This window comes from Lygodium microphyllum, chromosome 9 (assembly GCF_053477565.2).
Source record: "Lygodium microphyllum isolate KBCC chromosome 9, Lygodium_microphyllum_v1.1.10, whole genome shotgun sequence".
NCBI lineage: Eukaryota > Viridiplantae > Streptophyta > Polypodiopsida > Schizaeales > Lygodiaceae > Lygodium > Lygodium microphyllum.
The window spans coordinates 64,904,960-64,928,812 of NC_141143.1; the positions used below are offsets into that span (position 1 = coordinate 64,904,960).

The 23,853-nt window shown below is 41.6% G+C and overlaps 1 protein-coding gene across 2 annotated transcripts in view; it reads right to left on the reverse strand.

The window, feature by feature from the left end:
• The window catches only part of TPR10 (ankyrin repeat family protein), a 157,303-nt gene extending 134,095 nt beyond the window's left edge, over nucleotides 1–23,208 (reverse strand). For both annotated transcript variants that reach the window (XM_087684663.1, XM_087684662.1), the window contains exons 1-2: nucleotides 23,068–23,208; nucleotides 22,822–22,891 (exon numbers count right to left, since the gene is read on the reverse strand). In XM_087684663.1, the coding sequence (XP_087540789.1) occupies nucleotides 22,822–22,846 (25 nt within the window). In that variant the 5' untranslated portion in view covers nucleotides 22,847–22,891; nucleotides 23,068–23,208. The remainder of the gene's footprint in view (nucleotides 1–22,821; nucleotides 22,892–23,067) is intronic.
• Nucleotides 23,209–23,853: the final 645 nt, after the last annotated feature.

The window sequence follows — 23,853 nt, forward strand, 5'->3', positions numbered from 1 at the left end:
TATACCGTATCGTATCTTTCGTATCTGACAACTATGACGAAGAGGTGTAACTGAAAAAAACCAATGCTTCGAAATCTGAAGCTTTGGTTGGTCAATCCTCTCAAAAAAAGGGAAAGGACCAAAAGAAGAAGGAAGACAAATCTAAGGACAAAGACAAGGAGTCTACTTGTCACATTTGTGGCAAAACAAGTTACTGGAAGAAGGATTGCCCCGACAAGGAGAAGAAGGAGAAATCTTCAAAGGATTCTGAAGCAGTGACTGCTCCCTCGTTAGCTGCTTTCCTTCATTTGGAGGTGGCTGAGGATTGGACCTTGTCGGCTTCTAATGCTGTGTTGACGGCCCCATTTACTTGGAAGTGAATTGTTGACAATAGTGCCTCTAAGCACATGACTCCTTCAGCACGTGTTACTCATTTGCAGCCTTCTCATGGTAAGATTCTTATTGAAGATAGTTTGTCTATTCCTATTCAAGGACGGCGCAACATGCATCTTCTTCGAGATGAACGTGGTGGTGCCCATGCAACTGATGTACTTTATGTGCCGACTTTGGGATATCATCTTCTCTCGGTGCACAAGATTTGTGCCCTTGGTCTCTTACTTGAATTTGATGTGGATTCTTTTCGGATTCTTGATCAAGGATCGAGAGTGGTTCTTTCTTCAAGTTATAAGCAGTCTTCTTCCTTGACTTCTCTTCTTCTTACCTCTCAAACTCAATACATGCTTTGGCATACTGGGTTTGGTCACCTCAATTATGAATACCTTCAAAAGGCATCCAAGGACCACTTTGTTTAAGATTTGCCAGATATTGTGGTGAGTCAATAGCCTTGTGTATCCTGCATCCATGGAAAGCAAACTCATGATGTTCTTCCCAGCAAGGCTTCGAGAGGCGGTCTTCAGCTTCATGATGTTGTTCCCAAATGGCATTGCTAACATGGCCGCGTCCAAGAAATGACTCTTAACAACCCCTCTCGGATCCTGGACAAGGCAACAAACGGAGGGATCTAGAGTGTCGGTGAAGTAAAGCCTGTTGAGCTAAAATATGCATTACTTGTTGATTAGCCTCCTAAACAACCCCAAAACACATTAAAAATGCTCTTTTAGAGTAAAACCCTAAAACGGGGAGCGGTTCGAGAGAGTTCAATGGAAACCCTAAAACGGGGAGCAATTCGAGAAAGTTTAGTGGAAACCTTAATTTTTGGGGCACCTTCTACGTCTATAAATAGACAGGCTGCCCCCATTCAGCCATCATCCTTGTTTTGCAGGTTACACCAGCCCACACACCCTCTGCTGCTCTTCGCGCCCGGTTTCCAGCCTGCAGCCCACCTCCATCGGCTGTCCAGCCATCATCGACTGCAGCCACATCATCTTCAACCTGTCCATTGCTGTAGGCGACAGCTTTCGACTGCTGGCGACTGCTCCAAACTGTCGCAGACTGCTGTTCAACCTGCTGTCCATCATCTCCAAGGTCAGCCAGCCTGCGTTTTCACCATTGCAAGCCCTGACACTCTTAGACACTGTTTCAGCCTGCTGTTTACAGCAGACTCTGCACAGTTTCCAGCCACCGATCGGTGGTACACTGCTGCGTTTACCAATTTCCAGCCTCCAGACTGCTACATTTTGGTGACCAGCCTGCTGCCATTCACTATTCAGCACTCCTACACTCCGACTGGTGGTCACAAACTTGGGATCCGTCTTCGGTGGACGCCGCACTCCGACATTGCTCTGCCCTTGAGCACACTATACACTCTTACATTCATTTACAGCATTCATTCACTTCATAGTTGTGTTCTTTCTCTCCCTTCTTCTGTTTGTGTTTGAGTTTTGAGTTTTGCGTTTAGGGTTTGAGTTTTGCCATGTGTCTGTGTCTGTGTCTTTGTGTTTTTGTCATGGTTGTACACTCTGTGTATCCTCGGTGCAAACCCTAGCGGTCTTCTTAACAAAGCCTACTAAACAAATCTGCAAGATTGTCTTCGGTCTTACATTATTCCACATCAATGGTCTCATCCAGAAGCTTCTCCCTAATGAAGTGATACTAGATCTCTATGTGCTTCATCCGGCCATGGAATACGGGATTTCGTGCCAAGGCATTGCATCTCTTATTGTCGCCACACAAGATAGTAGGACGAGTCTAGGCGCAACCAAGCTCCTCCAACAATCGCCGAAGCCACACAGTCTCACATGTAGTAGAAGACGCAGCCCGATACTCTGCCTCCATCCAAGATAGAACTACCATGGGCTGCTTCTTGCTACTCCAAGAGATAGCACCAACACCCTAGATAAAACAATAACCTGTAGTAGACCGCCTTTCATCCACATCGCCAACCCAATGCGAATCACTCCAACCTGCAAGAACAAGATCAGAACCACCTATACTTGCTGGAAAGGAAATCCCAAGGTCGGAGGTCCCCCTCAGAAACCAAAGTATCCTCTGAGCAACCTGCCAATGCACCTGCTGAGGTGCACTCATGAACCCAGCCAAGAGACATGCAACAAAACATAGATCAACCCGTGTGTTGAGGAGCCAAATCAATGATCCAATCAGCTGACGCTAGCGGGTAGCATCCGCCAAAGTAGAACCTGCATGTGAAGTGGCCTTCAAGTTCAGATCCATAGGAGTAGAAATGGACCGACAATCCTCCCTCTCAAAAGGGTCACCAAGAGCTCCTATACATATCTCTATTGAGAGATGAAAATCGCCCTCTGAGTCTGATAGATCTCGTGGCCCAAAAAGAAATGGAGAAGTCCTAAATCCGTCATCTCGAACTTCTGATGTAGGGCTGCCTTCGTCTCTTCAACCTTCTGGGCATGATCACCTATAACAATCAAGTCATCAACTTACAAAACAAACGACACACGACCACCCTCAGAAGTGTGCACATAAAGCTGCAGATCGGTCCTAGAGCGCCAATATCCCAACTTGGCCTGGAGAAACGAATCAATCTTCTCGTTCCAAGCACGCGGAGCCTACTTCAAGCCATACAAGGCCTTCTTCAACCTATAAACTTTCCTAGCTAAGGATCCAAAGCCAAGAGGTTGCTCTACATAGATCTCCTCCTTTAAATTACCATTCAAGAAGGCTGACTTCACATCCAACTGAAAGACAAGCCATCTCCTATGACCAGCCAAGGCAAGAACACCACGAATAGTCGCCATGCGAGCAGTAGGGGCAAAAGTATCATGAAAATCAACACCTAGGCGCTATGCAAAACCTTTAGCAACAAGGCGAGCCTTGTGCTTCTCCAAAGAGCCACCACTATGGTACTTGGTCTTGAAGACCCATTTGACACCAATCACCTTCTTATGAGAGGGACAAGGCACAAGGTACCAAGTGCCATTCTGCTCAATAGCCTCCAACTCAGCTTCCATCACTTTCCGCCAATTATCAGACTGTAAAGCCTTCTTCACTAATGTAGGCTCTCTATCCTACATTACACGGGACATCAAACAGTAGTTAGAGCAAACAAGCTCCATAGTATGTGCCTGGTGCCGCCATGACCTCTGGGGTCCACCCTGCAGTTGCCACTTCTCAAGGACCCCCTCGATCCCTGAATCTCGGAGCATGTCATGGGCCCAACGAGGAGGAGGCCGAATCTTGCCTTGGCACTCTCCATCTGCTAAAGTTTCTAGAAGGTCCACCAACAATGGAGAACCAATCGATGAATGCAGTGGCTCAGTAGTACGCTCCTCATCCGAAGAAGAGTCCTCAAGAGACACTAGCTCAATAGCAATAGTCGCTGGCGCCTAGCTATCGTCGGGATCTCCAATTACAAGGTGATTCTCACCCCCCTCTAGAGCTAGAACCTCCATGAACCGAACATCATGGCTTGTGTAGACATCCTGCTTAACAGGATCATACAATGGGTAGCCTTGAGATTGCGAGCTATAGCCAATAAACACCTATCTTCTCGAAGCAGCTTCAAATTTGTCATGCTGTGTCTTTGGGATGTGAACATAAGCATCACACCCAAAAACCTTGAAATAAGAAACATCGAGCTTTGATCCAAAGTACGCCTCAAAAGGAGTCATACCTAGAACAACGGAAGTAAGGGAACGATTAAGAATGTGAACTGAAGTAGCCACAGCCTCAGCCCATAGACACTAAGGTGTCTAACAATGCTCCATCATAGTAGAGGCCATCTCGATCACACTGCGATTCTTCCGCTCCAAAATGCCATTCTCTTGAGGGATGTTTGTATTGGCAAACTCCTGGTGTATGCCACAATCTGCACAAAACAGAGAAAACTCATTAGAAACAAATTTTCCACCCTTATCCAATCGTAATGTCTGCAGCTTCCACCCCGATCGGTTCTCCTCAAAGAGCAACCAATCCTTAAAGTTGGAGAAAGCCTTTGGCTTCAGCTTCAAGAAATAGACCCATGTCATCCTGTTGTAATGATCTACAATGAGCATGAAATACAAACTCCCTCGAAGGGATTCCGTCTTCATCGGTCCACAAAGATCGATGGAAACAAGCTCCAAGGGTATTGAAGACTGCCTCGAAGCCTTGCTAGGAACAACATCATGAGTCTGCTTCCCACATATGCAGGATACACAAGGCTGTAACTCACCACAATATCTGCCAAACTTGAAACAAGCTGGTCCTTTGACGTCATCCGAAGGTATTCATAATTGAGTTGACCAAACTGAGCACGTCAAAGCTCGAACTAAGTTTGGGAGGTAAGAAGAAGAGAAGTCAAGGCAAAAAAAGACTGCAACTTGTAGACTCCATTCTCCTCATAACCTGAAGAAAGAACCGCTCTCAATCCTCAATGAAGAATCCAAAAAGAATCCACATCAAATTCAACCAAGAGACCGAGGGCACAAATCTTGTGCACCGAGAGAAGATGATATCCCAAAGCCTGCACATAAAGTACCTCAAATGCATGGGCACCACCACGCCCATCTGGAATGAGATGCATGTTGCCTCGTCCCTGAATAGGAATAGATGAACTATCTCCAATAAGAATCTAACCATGAGAAGGCCGCAAATGAGTAACACCTGCTAAAGAAGCCGACATGTGCCTAGAGGCACCATTGTCAACAATCCACTCCCGAGTAAATGGGGCCATTCACGCAACATCAAAAGCCGGTAAAGCCAAATCCTCAACCACCTCCAAATGGAGGAAAGCAACTGATGAGGGAGCAACCACCGCTCCAGAATCCTTTGAAGATTTCTCCTTCTTCTCCTTCTTCTTCTCCTTGTCGGGGCAATCCTTCTTCCAGTGACCTGTTTTGCCACAAATGTGACAAATAGACTCCTTGTCTTTGTCCTTAGATTTGTCCTCCTTCTTCTTCGTTTGGTCCTACCCCTTCATCTAAGAGGATTGACCAACCAAAGCTTCAAATTTCAAAGCATCGGTTCCTTTCAATTACTCCTCTTGGTCCAAGACCATAGGAACTAACTCTTCCCTTCAAAGAGTCTCAAACCGCCCTGAAGCAATCAAGGCGGAATAAAAACCACTGAAGTGAAGCGGTAACTGTGAAAGAAGAGTTATCGCCATATCTTCAGAAGTGATCACCTTCCCTACATTTTGAACCTGGATCTGAAGTTGCCTTAGCTTGTTAATATGCTCCCGTATGGATGATGACTTGTTGATAACTTGTTGATACTCGTAGTCCTCATTGGCACTTCCAAAGAAACTCACTTCATGACGATCATCTGATTATACATCTAATCCTACTCCAACCATATCTCCCTAGCCACCATCAAATGCTCTATATGAAAGAAAACATGTGTAGTACATAAGAGAAATAAAAACGAGCAAATGTGAGCATTGAGTTTATCCCAATGTGCCTAAGCCTTTGCCAACTCCACCTTCTCACTGGAAGAGAGTCTGGACTGGTCTCGTGAAGAAGAACAATTGATAGCCTCGGTAACCAGCTCCACTAAAACATAGGACTCCAAGATGGCAAGTATCATGACCCGCCAGATGCGATAGTTCTCACCATCGAGCTTTTGATCTGAAGGAAGAGCTGGTAGGATGGGGACCTTACGTTCCATGATCACTTGAAACTCTGTCTCAACCCTCAGAAAACATCTTCACCTACAATGCCTGCACAAAACACAAAAAGTAGCCCCCTCTGACTGTGAAAATACAGCCTGCTAGGACTGAGGGACGCTCGGCCTATTCCTTCTTCATCCGCCGGAGGCGATGAAAAGGTAAAATCTGCACTTAAAGGCCAAAAATCCAACCTTCTTCCTCCTCTAACAGTAAAAACAGGAGCAACTTCAGCAAATCTTCTCTTTTCTCGCACACCCACACTCAGCTCAGCCTTGTTCTGATGCACAGTCCACCTGCTCGCACTTAAATACTAAAAACGCAGCCTTGTATCACGCTGAAAACTCCTCTTCAGATAGGTCCACCCTAGGTCGTCCTTCAATGCTCTAATACTATGTCAGAGTGAAGCAATGCAAAGGCAAATGACCATGACAAAGAGTGAACAGAGAGAGAAGAGAGAGAGAAAGAGACAGTGAAACGCAGAAAATCTGCAATGAAGAATGTTGTATAAGGATGCAGAATTATACACGGGTGTAGAGAAAATATATGTGTATGTCTCCACCTCGAGGATCTCGATCTCTATCAGCCCTGAGAGCAATCTCTGCAATCAGCAAGCTGAAATCTGTCAAAGACGATGCAAAAAGACTACTGGAAACTCAAATTATTTATAGGCTGAAAGTAATGCCCATAAATGATTGGGCCGGCTGCATTAAATGCAGCCGACTGATGCAGTCGAACTGTTGTTGCAGTCCAACTACTATCATCTAGCAGCCTACCACATGGCATTGCTGACATGGCTGCGTCCAAGAAATGACTCTTAACAAATATGACATGTAAGGGTTTGGGTCATGGCTGTACCAGCCATCCACCGGGTTGTGCCAGGTATTAGCCATTGGCCTCACGCACTATGTTTGCCCTTAGCATGGTTTAGAGCCTTAGTCTTTATTATTTCCTGTATGAAGCAATCTTCAAATGCCTCATGAAGTTGTATACCTCATAAAGTGCAGTTTATAGGTAGTTGTAAAAGGTGACCTGAAGAGGTATTGTGTGTCTTTCTTATGTATGGATCATCATTCTTGATCACGACGAGTTGGATGTTGGAGTTTCTTGCTTAGCAATACAATATGACAGTGGGCGCCATGATTCATATCTCTATTTCTATCTTATTTCGAGCATATACTCTCATTTCTATCTCTAATTTGCCATTCCGAGTGTTGTAGAGTGTAGTTCTATGTTCCTATGTCATTATTTTTGAGTTTCTTAGTAGTTGCTTAATGAGGTATTAGGTATTTTCTGCACTACCTGATACAGTTTACTCTATTCTTGCATGAGGCAGTTCAATCCTACTATGCATTCGACATAGATCTGGGGCTGAAACAATCACCAGCACTAGATGGATGCGTTTTCAGCAAAACGTCGATGGAGAACTAACGTCTGGCACCTGGAACCTGTCGCCTCCAAGCAAAAGCTGTCACCTAAGGGAAGGAACTGTCATCTACTCCACAAAAGGTTGTGTTTGATGTTGCAGACACCAAAACGCCAATAGAAAACAGACCACCTTCAAGAGAACTACTACATGTCAGCAAAACAATGAACTAGATGGCTATGTTTGGTAGTTTGGGCGGTCTCCTCTGCAAGAATCATCACTATCCCCTCACTTGGGCAATGATACCACCTGAGTGCGCAGTGGGAAGGAAACACAAAAACAGAGAAAGAAACACAGAGAGACTACAAGAAAAGAAGAAAGAAATCTACAATGAACAAGGAACAAATGCTAAATACAAAAAGAGGATTGATCAATCCTGCACACAGCCCACAACATCAGTGAGGACACTAGATCAAGCTGATGATGACAATAGCACTAAAGACAAAGGAAGATAACGGAGTCAAAGTGTGCACTTGCCAAGGAAGAAGGAAGATGATCTACCAAGTGAATAGGGGGGCTATATATAGCCAACTACCTCCAGTCTAACTGGCCTACACCCTAGGTCCTAAAAATGGGCCGACTAGCATTTAATGCTGGCACCACAACTCTCCACCAGCTAGCAACAAGCAGGCTAGCATGGTTTGGGTGTCCCTATCACCAAGTTAACATAAAGAATTAGAGCGTGCAAGGTGGGAGCACTCAGCTACTCCTACTCATGTTTACAAATCTTTCAATTCTTCTCTACAAGGTACCTTAGGCCACCCAAGCATTTTGAACCATCTTCTAAATCTCTCCCTAACCATTCAATGGTCTTCCCATCTCTCTCAATGAGAAGAAATAGACAACAATGGCAAAGAAATTAACCATTCCAAAGTTCAATGGCAAGCGAAACAAAAAGCTTGTTTATAATTTGGTGAAGGAGGTGGATAGTTGTTACATCCTTAGATATCACCATGGGCACCAGTAGCATTGATCGCAATGGTCATGAAGTAACTTAGTGCTAATGCATTAAGGACAGTATAGGGTTAGAACGGCCGAATCCTATTTTTAGGACTCAAAGCCCTATTGTGCACATCATTATGTGACCACCACTCTTGGACTCTTGGCCAACGGGCCAATACACCTGCACAATAGAATGGTGTGGGCTAGTGGTATGGGATATCGACCCTTGGGACATGATTGTGACCCCTGGGACATGGTCGTGACCCTAAGCCTACTACCTAGCATGAAAATTCGATGACTTGGACAAAACCACCTTTACTCACGGAACTATGATGGTTCAAGCCTAACATGTATGCTTTTATCTTGTTTGGGGTGTTTATTCGAAGACTTTCACATCTACAATTCGTATGTCTACTATTCAAGCTATTTTGGCTCTTACAACCCATCCCCATTGGCCTATCTTTCACATGGACATAAATCTTCTTAAATAGCATGTTGAGCTAAAACATGCATTACTTGCTGATTAGCCTCTTAAATAGCCCCAAAACACATTTAAAAATGCTCTTTTAGAGTAAAACCCTAAAACGGGGAGTGGTTCGAGAGAGTTCAATGAAAACCCTAAAACGAGAAGCAATTCGAGAGTTCAGTGGAAACCCTAATTTTTGGGGCGCCCTTCCACATCTATAAATAGACAGGCTGCCCCCATTCAACCTCATTTCGTCTGTGTAGGTTTCTCACTCCACGTGCAGATTTCAGCCATTAGCCTCCTCCCATGTGGCTGTCCAGCCCTCCAGACTGCTGCCACTCCACCTGTGTTTGCTCCTGCTGCTGACGCCTTCATCCATGCTGACGTCAACTGCTGGCGACATCATCATTTGCTGCGATATGATCATCTAGTCATCACCAACCACATCAGACACTGTTTCAGCCTGCTGTTTACAGCTGTTCACAACAGACTATGTGCAGTTTCCAGCCTCCGATCGGTGGTACACTGCTGCATTTACCAGTTTCCAGCCTCTAGACTGCTGCATTTTGGTGACCAGCCTGCTGCCATTCACTATTCAGGACTCCTACACTCCGACTGGTGGTCACAAACTTGGGATCCATCTCCGGTGGACGTCACACTCCGACATTGCTCTACCCTTGAGCACATTGTACACTCTTACATTCATTTACAGCATTCATTCACTTCAGAGTTGTGTTCTCTCTCTCTCTCCCTTCTTTTATTTGTGTTCAAACAGCCTTTTGCCATTCACTATTCAACACTCCGACTCGTGGTCACAGACTTGGGATCCGTCTCTGATGGACGTCGCATCCAAAATTGCTCTGCCCTTGAGCACACTACATACTCTTACATTCATTTACAGCATTCATTCACTTCAGAGTTGTGTTCTCTCTCTCCCTTCTTCTGTTTGTGTTCGAGTTTCTGTGTTTTGAGTTTTGAGTTTTGTGTCTCTTTGTGTTTTTGTCATGGTCGTACACTCTGTGTGTCCTCAATGCAAACCCTAGCAATTTTCTTTGCATGGTATTAGAGCCGGTGCTCTTGTAAAGAGTATCTTGCGGATATTGTGGAGAGCTCGACTTTGTGCAAGGCACACAATTCGACTCATAAGCGAATCGCAATGTCCCAAACACCTTCTTCTCCAGTTCCTATGATGTCTTATCAAGCTTCTCCATCATTGGACACCCTGAGATGGCATTATGGACTCGATGAGGAGGACAACACTCCACCTTCACCAGATTTCACTAACATGACAAAGGAGGACTTTGAGGAGTACTATCACAACAAGTACGGTGATGTTTACACCCCTCCTACCAGTTTTTCTACCACATTCAAACCGGTTGGTGAGGCTGGCCACCTCTCCGATCATGGAGGACGTATGGCATTCAAAACATCTAGCGATCCATCTTCATCATCTCAGCCAAGTCCAATGTCAGGTTTGTACAATTCTTTTATGTTGCATGAATCAAAACCCTCGCATGTTTCTTCTTTTGAGGTACACGATCCGAATGGCTTTGCGTATGTGAACTTCAATAGAGGGGGCTCACGAAGCACACGGAATTCAAGTACATCTGCAGCTTCTGTTTCATTTGAGCATATCACACACACTTCTCACTTCCCTCCCATCCCACCCTCTTCAATATCACACCTTGATCACCTCTCATCATCTTTCCAAAACCTTGGATTACACTCCACATCTTCATTTACTCACACATATACACATTCATTGCATTTATTTTGAGTTAGATTTTCTTTCTGTTATGTTTTGCTTTGGAGCATCTCACCACTAACCTCTATGTTTGCAAATTCTCATCTCTTTTACAGAGTTTTGTCTTTCAGTGTAGAGCTAACTTGCAAATTGCTTTGGTCCTACCTAGGCTACTAGAGGCATGGGGATACACACCATTCCTTTCATGGTTTCATCATCCTAGGAGTGCTTCTTCTTCTTCCAACATGACGGTTTCCCCTCCCGAGGCGAATCGTGCAGTATCTCTCTCGATGCTATCATAGCGGTGACTTCTACCTTTGCTCTTCTAACGGGGTGCTTCATCCACTTCCTCCACTTCATCTTCTTTCATTCCTTATGATTCTCAGCACCACAAGAAGACCGACATCACGCTCCTCTTCTTTCTTTGGCATCCACATCCAGGTTGAGAGGGGGTTCCTACCCTTCTTGATATTCTACAAGCTTCAACACTTTGTCTTCGACATTGGCTTTCCCCCCTGTTGTACCTTACCCTTTGTATTATACGATTTCATCATCTTTGTACTAGGGCGCTTGGGCAAGTGAACAATTTCCCCATGAGGAACGTTGTCCAAGTGGCACCTGCTGCATAAGCAGTACTTTACATCTCATTGTATAGAGTACATCTCATTGTACAGAGCACCACTTGAGTGGATCCTAAGCTGTTTCCACTGGCGGCTACTATTACCACACCACCATCCTTCATCACATGGATACCTCATCACCTATTTTTCCTCGTCATCAACACCCTGAGTGGATGGGTTAGCTTATACTGTTTTGTGATGTGTTGGGTGTACCCTCCCTACTCCCTCTTTTGGATCACTATTACTCAATCGGTCGCATCCCATAAAATTTAATTCACTTCCACAAAAAAAAAAAAAATCCATATGATTCCATCCGCCTTTGTAGGGCTTGGTAGGTCCATCACATAGATACCTCATTACCCATTTTTCCTCGTCATCAACACCCTAAGTGGATGGGTTAGCTTATATTGTTTTGTGATGTGTTGGGTGTACCCTCCCTACTCCCTCTTCTGGATCACTATTACTCAATCGGTCGCATCCCATAAAATTTAATTCACTTCCACAAAAAAAAAAATTCCATATGGTTCCATCCGCCTTTGTAGGGCTTGGTAGGCCAGTGGACAACCGAGATGCACCCTTTGTCCGATGCCCTTTCCTCTCTGGGGTGACTACTTGGATTCCCTTAGTAAGATAACCATCGCCTTTGTAATCTTGCCAGGCCACTGGGCAACCAACGTGCACTCTTTGTCTGATGCCCTGGCTGCTTTGGGTTGGAACACCTTGGGGTAAATAAACATCACACTGGCTGGCCTGATCTTTCGGCTCAGTTTTGGGCTTGAGAGGGGGTGTTGAGCTAAAACATGCATTACTTGCTAATTAGCCTCTTAAACAGCCCCAAAACACACTAAAAAATGCTCTTTTAGAGTAAAACCCTAGAACAGGGAGTGGTTCGAGAGAGTTTAGTGAAAACCCTAAAACGGCAAGCCGTTCAAGAGAGTTCAATGGAAACCCTAATTTTTGGGGCGCCCTTCCACATCCCATTCAGCCTCATTCCGTCTTGTAGGTTTCTCACTCCATGTGTAGATTTCAGCCATCAGCCTCCTCCCACCTGGCTGTCTAACCCTCGAGACTGCTGCCACTCCATCCGTGTTTGCTCATGCTACTGGCGCCTTCATCCATGCTGACGTTAGTTGCTAGCAACATCATCATCTGCTGCGATATGATCATCCAATCATCGCTAGCCACATCAAACATTGTTTCAGCCTGCTGTTTACAGCTGCTGTTTACAGCAGACTGTGCACAGTTTCCAGCCACCGATCGGTGGTACATTGCTGCGTTTACCAATTTCCAGCCTCCAGACTGCTACGTTTTGGTGACCAGCCTGCTGCCATTCACTATTCAGCACTCCTACACTCCGACTGGTGGTCACAAACTTGGGATCCGTCTTCGGTGGACGCCGCACTCCGACATTGCTCTGCCCTTGAGCACACTATACACTCTTACATTCATTTACAGCATTCATTCACTTCATAGTTGTGTTCTTTCTCTCCCTTCTTCTATTTGTGTTCAAGTTTAGAGTTTTGAGTTCTGCATTTAGGGTTTGAGTTTTTCAATTTTGCGTTTAGGGTTTGAGTTTTACCCTCTAGGTCTATCTCTTTGTGTTTCTGTCGTGGTCGTACACTCTATGTGTCCTCAGTGCAAACCCTAGCAATTTTCTTCACATGGCATACTAGAAGAGGAGATTTATGTTTCATGATTATCTCACAATCTTATAACCTTGTACACAACCTGAAACTCAAACCTCTTACCATGAATCGGAAAAAGAAGAAAAGTAAGAAGATGATGTGAAGGTTACCTATCCCAAGTCCTTTGCTCAATGCAAGCTCTCACTCTCGACAATGGTGACATGAGAAGATAGAATAGAAGAAGCAAGTGGTTGCTCAAAGACTCCTATTTGGACTCACTGGTGAGCTACTTTGCACATGTTGCGCTACTAACAAGAGACTCAATGAGTCGATCCTACAAGATCATGTGTGGAGAAGAGGCCACTCTTATTGGATGGAGTAACTTAGATTGGGCAAGTGACATGGAATCCACATACTCCACTACAAGTTTTACTTTCGCCCTCATATCAGGAGCTATCTTATGGAGTAGCAAGAAGCAACCTGCCATGGCTTTAACTTCTAGAGAAGCTAAGTATCATGCTCTTTGTTCTACAACTCAAGAGGTAGTTTAGCTCCATTGCTTGTTGGTAGAGATGGGCTTTCCACATACAGGACCCACACAACTCTATGTGGATAACCAAAGTGCCTTAGCTATAGCAAAGAAACTTGTGTTTCAAGCTCACATGAAGCACATTGATATTCAGTATCACTTTATTCCGAATGGGATCAAGGATTCCGAGTTAGCAATGGCCTTTTGTCCCATGGAGAACAATGTAGCAAATCTCTTCATGAAGCCTCTTCCACAAGCCTCTATGCTTCATCATATGAGGTTGCTAGGTCTCCAAACACTCCTAGGACCTAAGAGTGGGTGTTGGCCTACCATTTTATTCTATCAATTCATCATCTCTTGGTTGTGAGCTCCATCAAAGTCTAATGAAGACATTGGAGATGTGAATGTCTTTTCCATTCAGTTTTGTGTGCATTTCTTCCCCTCGTTAGAGTTAGCCATGTTCACACAATGTCTACAGCCATTGCACATGTCCTACCAAAGGTTACCCAACCCTAGATATCAATGATCTGCTCAAAAAGTGCCACTTCGGTATTTTTATCATCTAATAGAACTGGTCGGCCAATTTTGGAGCACGCAGAATGCATATTTTCTGCGCAAATTGCTGGTCAGCCAGTTTTGGGGGTTTTTGGCTATTTATAGCCCCCCACTAGTTGGGGCAGATCACCTTCTTCTGTTTGCTGTGAGTTGCATGCTTTGTCTCCGTCTCCGTCTCTTATCTCCAATGCTGCCATCATCTTCAGCCTGATCCAATGCCCTCACTAATGCTTTGGGCTGTGTGCTGGAACTGATCGGTCCATCATTGTATTCAGCATTCTTTCCACATTCACTGCAGATTTCTCTTCCATTTGTACTATCTTTCTCTTCTCCTTTCTCTCCATCTTTGTGTTCCTCAACCGTTGGGCACTCTCACAGAGGCAACCTGACTGATGAACTGGACTGCCTGCCATGGCAAGCACGATAGATTGCTATAATTATGGAGATCAAAGGTTCCAAGGCAACAATCTGAAATTTGGTTAGGTAAGGAATTGGCATTTTGTATGGACTTTAGAGGACATCAATGAGTAAAAGACAATAGCTCTTGCCAAGAAGAGATCAAGTGTGATAGCAAAACCAACTTAGGGTATTTATTCTCTACATAGAATCCAAAACATGCCACCAAGTGGCCTGAACACGTGTATTGCCATGAGAAATTCTCAACTCCTCAATTAAATATTTCACAATATCCACCCACGGGTACTACTCCAAATAGATGCCCTCTAGTAGAGCTAATCGAAGAGCTAATATGTGTTTCTTGACATTCAAAAGAGCAAGCCCAACCATACGCTTTGGACTATGACATGGTCCCAAGACACCCAGGTCTGACCCAAATGATTTCCTTATTTCTTCTACAATACGAATCACATTGATTGCACCAATTCATCCAATCACTTCTAAGTCCAAGATAACAATGGTAGAAGAAGGAAACCATGGTAATTATAACACTATGCCATTCATAGCAGCCAAAAACATTTAGAAACAAAACATAAAAAATGTGTTTTGTAAGTTTCTTTTAAGAAGGGGAAAAATAAGAAACACGGGTCTATTATATGGGATTTCTTATAGTTTTAACTAGGGAAAGAGGTTTTAAACCTCTATGGAACTTTCTCTTAAACAAAAGAAGGTCAATCGAGCTTGAGTGATAATACACAAGAGTCAATTGAGAATAATATATTACACATCTATGATCCATTATTGACTTATGTCAAAGATAGTCTTTGGACAAGCTATACTATGGTTTAGACCTCAAACATTATGATTCATTCATATCCAGAAAGAAATTTGAAATAAACATGTAAATAGCCCATGTACAATATGGACTAAGTAAAGTGGAAACATCATGATTCTCATTCCAAAACAAACCGACAAAATGTCAAAAATCCAAAATGAATCATAATATATCATAAATAACTCATAAATGAGACTAAAGTCATATAATAACCAACTCTCAAGACAAGAATAGATACTAGATTGATAGAGTTCAATAACTAAACAAAATCCCTAAAAAGTAAGTCTCTCATCCAAAATCTTGAGTCGTCACAAGTCACTACTCATCATCATCATCATGTTTAACATTACCTAACAGTTTTTGTCCCAACCCACCCAAAAAAAAAAAGTCACCCACCCAAAAAGAAACATTTTTTTTACTATCATAAACGTTTCTTACTTGAAGAAACATTTCATAAGTTTCAAGTTCAAACAAACACGTTTCTTTGCTACTATGGTGTCATTTTGGAACAAACAAACAATCTCCACAACCTTGAGATTTCTAGTACACAAATTTATCCATCCCTTACACAACCAAACATTAAGTCCAACAAATTCGTAGGCACAATGTATATCCTATTGGGATAACCCAAACGTCTAGTGATCATCCCCTTAGAAACAATCTTGCCCTACCATCCGAAGTAAGTCAAATCTCTTTCCATGCAGTTACTAACAGCTGATTTTTCTATGTTAATGTTAATATGAAAACCTAATTGTTATGTCCTTGGTAGCATTGGTCACTATGGTTATGAAGTGACTTAGTGGGAATATACTAAGGACACTAGGACTCGGCTGCACTAGCCCCAAAGTGTCTTTAATGCATTCACACTAAGTCATTTGGTAACCACTATGACCAATACTACTAATGCCCATCCAAATGTCCAAGGACATAAAACTAACACTCGCCCAAAAGCCGAAGCTACCATAGCTCTAGCCATATTATTTTTCTTAGCCCTTAAAGACATGAAAGGGTCATCAGCTAATGCTTGTCTAACAAACTTCGCATCACTCAGAAGGGTAAGATCCACAATAACTACATCCAAGGCAAGTTCATCTAGTGCAACCACGGCAAATAATCAAGGGTTGAAATGGCATTCTTGCCTCAAAAAATGAGAAAGAGCAATCTCTTCGAAGTCCCCACCATTAAGCCTTGTGCAGTCCCACTTAACTAATACTATTTATGACATCAGTGATCTAAGAGCCAAAACCCATAGCAACCATCAATTCTTGTAAAAAAAAGACCAAATGACATGATTATAAGCTTTCTCTGTGTCAAGTTGAACCATTAACACTTCTTGTTAAAATGCTTATGCATGATTGCTAGTTGACAAAATATTCTAACCCTTGATTAAACCATATTATCAAGGATCAACCCAACAATTATTTTTTACAACCTATTTGCCAAAACCTTAGTATCAATTTTATACAATGACCCATCACCGCAAAAATTGGCTTCCATTGCTCTAACTCCATTGAAACTTGATACAAATACTTTGGATAGCAAGCAAAGCAATGCCAACTTCCCATCAAAAGACATCACACTAGATCTCCAAACCTTTTGATACATAAATTGAGGGGTGCCATGGACACCAGGAAACCTAGTATCTTCTAGGAACTCCTAGAAGATTCTTTGGAAAGTTCTAGGACACATCTCAGTGTTTACATTAGATTTGCTTATGTCATCAATGATGTCATTCTCTAGAAGCTTCTTCTTAACCTCCTCAACTCTACTAAAAATACGGGTCTTGAGCTATAAGCCCTTTAATCTTGCCCATGCCAATTGTGAGGCTCTTGCAAGGTAAGTCCTCTCCAGTTCAAGTTCCAATCATGTATCTCTAGTTATTGTCTTGTCTTGTTGTAAATCAAGTCTTGTATCAAGATCTTGTCTTGTATTGAGGATCTAGCCTTGTTATAAACACCATTGTATCCATCTTATATCAAGAAGTATATTATTGTAATTCCTTATCTTGCAATCAAGAATCAAATTCTTCCTTTTTTTCTTCTTTTTCTTCAAGTTAATTCCTTGTAAGTTGTGAGATAACAATCATTTTTCTTACCAAGTTTTGGTCACCCTCACAGCAGTTTCATAAGACTGCATACTTGACCTTGCCTAATTGTGATGGATACAGTAATGGAAAGTATCATCACACTTTAGAAAATATTCAAAAACAAATTCAAGAACTTTGTAAGAGTAATCCACGATTCCAAGCAAAGAAACCCCAAGCTTTGGGTTTAGCCATCCAAGACCTTCAAAATCATCTCCAAGAACTCCAAGATGCAAGTCTACATGAAGAAGGTCTTTCAATATCTTGTAGCTGCCCTATTAGTTACAAGAGGGAGCCAAAGGTTAGCCTATATGAAAAGTCCAACGGAACAAGATCAAAGTTTAAAGGTTTTTTGCAATAGGTCCAATAGCTCATCCGCATGCAACCTAAGCGCTATCCTAATGACACTTCTCAAGTGCAGCTTATCAACATACTCCTCTCAAGTATAACCCTCCCTTGGTTCGAACCCTTACTTGAGAAGGAATCTCTTTTACTCTATGATTTTAAAGCTTTTATTCAAGAATTCTCGACTACCTTCAAAGACACTAATAGAGCTAGAGTAGTCAAGAACAAAATAAGAAGTCTACGTAAGCATCTAGACCATCATGCATCTAGATTCCAACAATATACTCGTAATTTAACTTGGTACAAGGATTATTTTATTAGCCAATTTCGTTTGGAAATAAAGATTATATGGAAGGTCTTTTACTGACAATACCAAAAGGTTTACACATTAAGTGACTTCATTTCTCAAGCAATAGAATGTGATAATTAGCTATTTTAAAGATATCAAGAGAAATGCCACGGGCTTCATTAAGTCTAGATGCCACAATAAGAATGATCTCCCATGGAAAATAATAAATCAATATTGAGCCTATGCAAATTAATTCAGCCCAATTCAAGCCAGTGTCAATCAAGAAAAGCAATGACAATGCCCTCAAGAATTATATCTATATTGTGAAGGACATGGATATATTACTCAACATTGTCCTAATAAAACTGTAATTACAACACTTTAATATGCCTTTATTTTTGAAAAATATGGATACCTAGCCACAATAGGGACCATGCGGCTCGACAAAGATAAAAAACTCTTAGAACGCCCCTTCTCGTCTATTAAGGCTACTTCAAGTTCTATGTTATCGATAAAAGTTTATACACCACATCGATAACTAGATGTTAAAGCACTTTTAGACTCTAGAGTCTATATATTTTATGGATCAAAAGTTTACTAAGCAGCATAGTATCACGATCATGGCGAAATCTAGCTTAGTTCTTATAAAAGTCATAGAAAACCGTTCTCTTGCTTCAAGTGGTGTACGAAACTCATCCAATAAAAGCAACAACAAAAGACTTTGTAAAAAACATAGCATTCAATACCATATGTTACTCAAGCAATCCAATCATCATTGGTCTACCTTAGCTCAAACTACGCAATCCCAATATCAATTGAAAAACTCAAAAAGTTGAACCAAGGCCAGTATAATTCACTAAAAGAGATAATGCAAGACCAACATACATTGGAGCAAAGATATTCATAAAAGTAGCCAAGAAAAATCATAATTTTTTTACATATACTTTGTTAGCCAGCTAATAAAGATATATAAGCCCTCCCACTTCAATAATATGATTATTAAGATACACTTAAAAGAAAAAAACTGATGTGCTTCCCGAGCACTAATCTTATGATTTTGCCATCGAGTTGCAAGAGACAGCTCAAACATCTTTTGGCCCAATATTTAAGCTATCTTAAGATTAATAGAGAGAACTACAAAAACATATTGATGAGAATCTAGCCAAGGGTTTCATATGACATTTGAAGGCGACAATAATAGCTCCAGTATTATTTATCAAGAAAAAGGATGGCTCTCTTCGTATATATGTTGACTACAGAGGACTCAACAAAATAACCATTAAGAATCATTATCAACTTTTCTTAATCCCATAACTCTAAAAGTGACTTGGAAAAGCAAAGATATTCACAAAGACTGATCTTCATTGGGCTTATAATCTTATTAAAATAAGAAAAGATAATGAATGAAAGACAACTTTTCACACAAGGTACGGCCACTTTCAATATGTTGCAATGTCCTTTGGTCTCACAAATACTCTAGCAATCTTTCAACATCTAATGAATGGCACCTTCTCTAAGTATCTAGATGACTTTGTGGTAATATATTTAGATGACATTCTAATATTATCCAAGAATCAAAAATAGCACAAGTAACACGACGTTAGTTCTCGATAAGTTACATGAAAATGACTTATATACTACACTGAAAAAGTGCTCTTTTTATCTATCAAAAGTGAAATCCCTTGGATATATTGTCCCTTAAAATCGAATCTCAATGGATGTAAAGAAGATAAGGACTATTCTTAAATAAGAAACACCAAGATCAATTCAAGATGTACAATGTTTCTTGGGATTCACAAACTTTTATCAAATCTTTATTAAGGATTATTTCAAAATCACTATATCACTCATACAATTAACTAGAAATGATAAACTTATGTAAAACTCTGATATAGAAAAGTCTTTTCAAACACTTAAGCCTTCATTCACTACAACTCCCATACTGACATATGTAGATCTATCCAAGTCTTTTTTCTTAGAGATTAATGCATTAGATTTTGCTCTTGGTGCTGTCATTTCCCAAACTAGTAATGATGGCAAAGTACATTCAATAGCTTTTCATTCTAGAAAATATTAACAACTGAAATAAAATATGAAATTCATGATAAGGAACTTTTGGCTATTATTGACTCTTGTAAAACATTGAGGCATCTTCTAGAAGGGACACCCCCACCAAATCACACCCTTTACAAACCATAAAAGTCTAGAGTAGTTCATGAGTTCTCAGATTTCAAATCAATAGCAAGCAAGATGGAGTATCTTCCTTTTCAAAATTGATTTTATCATATAGCATCGACCTCACAATCAACAAGGAAGACCAAATGCATTGTCTCAACGCTCTGATCTCGCATTTAAGAAAGAAGATGCAATTCATGATTAACAAAACTCTATTCTCTTAAAACCGCGATATTTCCACCTTTGCACAAAAACAAGCAAAGCTTCAAAAGATCCAACCCTCCTACAAGTTAAAAATGAAATTTTTAAAAATTAATTTGCTTAGAATATCAAACAAAAAATACAAAAAGAGTGTATAAGAGTTGAAGATTTCCAAGAAGTTAAAGACCTGCTCTACTATATTGACCACCTAAATCACTTCAATTATATATACTTCAAACAAGGCATGGCCTTCCATTTGCATTACATTTTGGGGTCAATAAAATAATCGAGCTCATCCATTGAGACTATTGGTGGCCTCAAATGTAAAAATTAGTCAAAAAATTTTATATACACATGTGATACGTGCAACAAAGCCAAAGTCCCTCACCATTAACCTCATGGGTTGTTCCCACCTTAGTCATCTATGTCAATGGGCTTCATCACCGATCTACCTTCCTCAAAGGGGTTTGATTCTATTCTTGTGGTAGTTGATAGATTCACTAAGATGGCATACTTTATCCACAACCACAAGATAGTTACTAGCAAAGATAAGGCCCAACTTTTTCTTAAACATATCTACGGTTATTGTGAATTACCACATAACATTGTTTCAAATCAGAGGGTTTTACTAGGTCTTATTGATCTAGTTTATGTCAGCACAGAGGATTAGGTAGCTAACATATTCACGAAGGCATTGGGCGCAAAGAAGCTGCATAAGTTCAGAGACCTGCTTAGTGTGCAAGAACTGGGATTGAACTCGAGGGGGAGTGTTGAGATATCGAGCTCCACTCATGATATGCTAGGGTGACCGTTGTGCATTTATGTCATCGACTTGTTAGCTATAGATGCGGTTGGTACACCGCCCATGAATAATAGCTAGATCACAGCTATCCTTATCTACTCTAGTTCGTGGCTAAGTTAGTATGCCACCTTAGTTAGTTGAGTTTGGTTTGAGATCCCTAGATAGGGTTCTTTTATTTCTATGTACTTGAGTTCTTTTTGGCTTACACAACTAAGAAGAGGAAAACTGTTTTCAACCTCCACCTGTGTGTGTAATCCAGCCTTTCAAGGCTTGCTGAAGCTTGGTGTAGGCCTTCTTTGGCTCCCATTTGTGCCCCCTTTGGGCCCCATTGTTGACACATGGGACAGCAGATCCCCCCAGCTAGCTCACATTTTATTTTGCGCCTGTTTCAAAATCTGGCCCAAAAATCACTCTTTTTGTCATATCTCGGGCATTGAGAACCTGATTCAGGTAAGGTAAGAGTCTAACTTGGGGTTTTGGAACACTCGGGACCAGATGGTGATGTCGGATTTGCCAAATTCTGATGACAGAATATTTTGCAATAGATTTCAGGTATGAGACAGCATGTATTTGTATGCCTATGGCTTATGTGATGCTTCTACTAATGTCTATTGATACCGGATCACTTGTGGATGTTATGCCTCTTATGTGAGACACATTTGGAGCTGATTTAGCTCAGCCATTGACTGTTTTGAACAATCCCAGATTTGTCCAAAATAGGGCAACCACCTGTTACTTCAATTTTATGCTTACAGGTCTTGGTATTTGATGTCCGATTATGCCCGATTCGTGCCTATATATACGGGAATGTATGCCTATGGTTTGCCTATGGATTTGAGCTTGGATTGAACACTTATATGCTTAGTTTACAGCGGTTATATGCTGCTGGAAACTTCACGGCTGAAGCTATTTATGCTACAGTTGGGTTATGCCTATTGGTCTCACGGGGTGCTCCCGGCTACTCGGTATGATGTCATGATGTATTTGGAAAGTCTTTGGAAAAGTCTCCTCAAGCTCCTAGATGTCTAACCTCTCTTCAACCAATCACCCTCAAAGTAATGGACAAACAGAGAGTAAATCAAGGCTTGAAACAATATTTCAATGTACAATCAAATATCATCAAGATCCGTACTATTGGACAATGATCAAAGAGAACATGTTGTCTTTCCACCCACATATTAACTTCTTCTGGTAAAAAAAGTGATTAGGGATACATAAATCGTATCCAAACGAGCCCAGAAATGGTAAGTATAACCCAAACTCTGAGGGGCGCAGCTTTTGTTTCAAGCATAATGCTTCCATTGCATCCCATGCCTGCCACTTCAGACTATCCATCACAGAAATGAGGTGATGTACCATGAGCTAAACATTCACACGCTAAAACCTCCCAACATGCTAAAGCTTGAATATATGGACTTACCGAGAATGACAAAAAATATTATAAAGCATACGCTACATAAGGAACCAATGTCGTAAGCTGGGTTTTCAAGCCTGACTCAAAGACCTTTCTATGCGATCTCGGATTCATGCTCCTATTCTAAAGAGTGACTGCATTCCAACAGCTAGCTGATATGAGCAAATATTTCACAACCTTATATGAAAGTGCACCGTGTCAGAACCTGGGGACACCTCTAGCTGAATACAGGGTTGGCAAAAACTGAATCTCGTAAGTCCTACAACATACACCTCTCTCTCTCTCTCTCTCTCTCTCTCTCTCTCTCTCGGACAAGACATTGATGATTTAGACAAATACTTTTTGGCAGTTTCCAAATCAATAATTTAAAGCTTACCTTTAAGAGCTGCTGCTGCATCCATGGCGAGTGATCGAATAGTGCGTCACATACTTTAAAGATTTCTCCTCTGGATGGATAGACAGAGACACAGACACACAGATGAGAGAGAGAGAGAGAGAGAGAGAGAGAGAGAGAGAGAGAGAGGCGGGGGGCGGGGAGGGAGCGAGGGTGTGAGAATGTATGTCTGATTTTTAAAATTACTTGTAGTGGAGTCTTGTGAAGTGGGCATTTGTACGACGTTACCTTAGAGCCATCGATCAATCATCATCGCAACAAAACAAACCTCCAACCTCGGCCCCTCCATTGGCCATTGAGGGCTTGTTGTAGCCATCCGAGTACATGGCACACTATGTTTCTTGTGAAATTTTTACGAATGCATGAATCATGTTTATAGATCGTGTTTAATATTGCCTCTAGAGACATGTGAAGCTATTACAAAGTGGCATTGTGAGGGACGTGAAGTAGTTGTTGTGTGTCTTCTCTTTCCTCGTACAAACCAACTTATGTTCACTCATTCTAAATTCACATTCGAACATAACATGCAATACCCACGTGCTATGCACCTTCCCATGCAAGTATAGTCATGCAATTTGATGCCAACAAGAGCTTTAAGCAAGTAGGTTAAGGTTTTAGATGGATCTCTCTCTCTCTCTCTCTCTCTCTCTCTCTCTCTCTCATTATGCTCTTCTTTAGGCCAAGGGAAATGCCATTTTGCAAGGTTGGAATTAGAGCTTTTAGGGTGGTTAGGGGGATATAAATTTGAAGGTTTTGGGCTAGGGAAGGTAGGGATATTGGGCTTATCAAATGGGGGCTTAGTTGGTTCAGATGGATGTATAGACCACTTTTTTGCATGGAGATTGGCATAAGGATATTTATATGCAGTAGCCTGGGGGGCTTAGTTAGTTCAGATGGATGTATAGACCACTTTTTTGCATGGAGATTGGCATAAGGATATTTATATGCAGTAGCTTGGGGGGTTTGTTGTGGAAGGCAAAGAGTAATTGGTGTGTAAGCTACATAAGAGCTTAT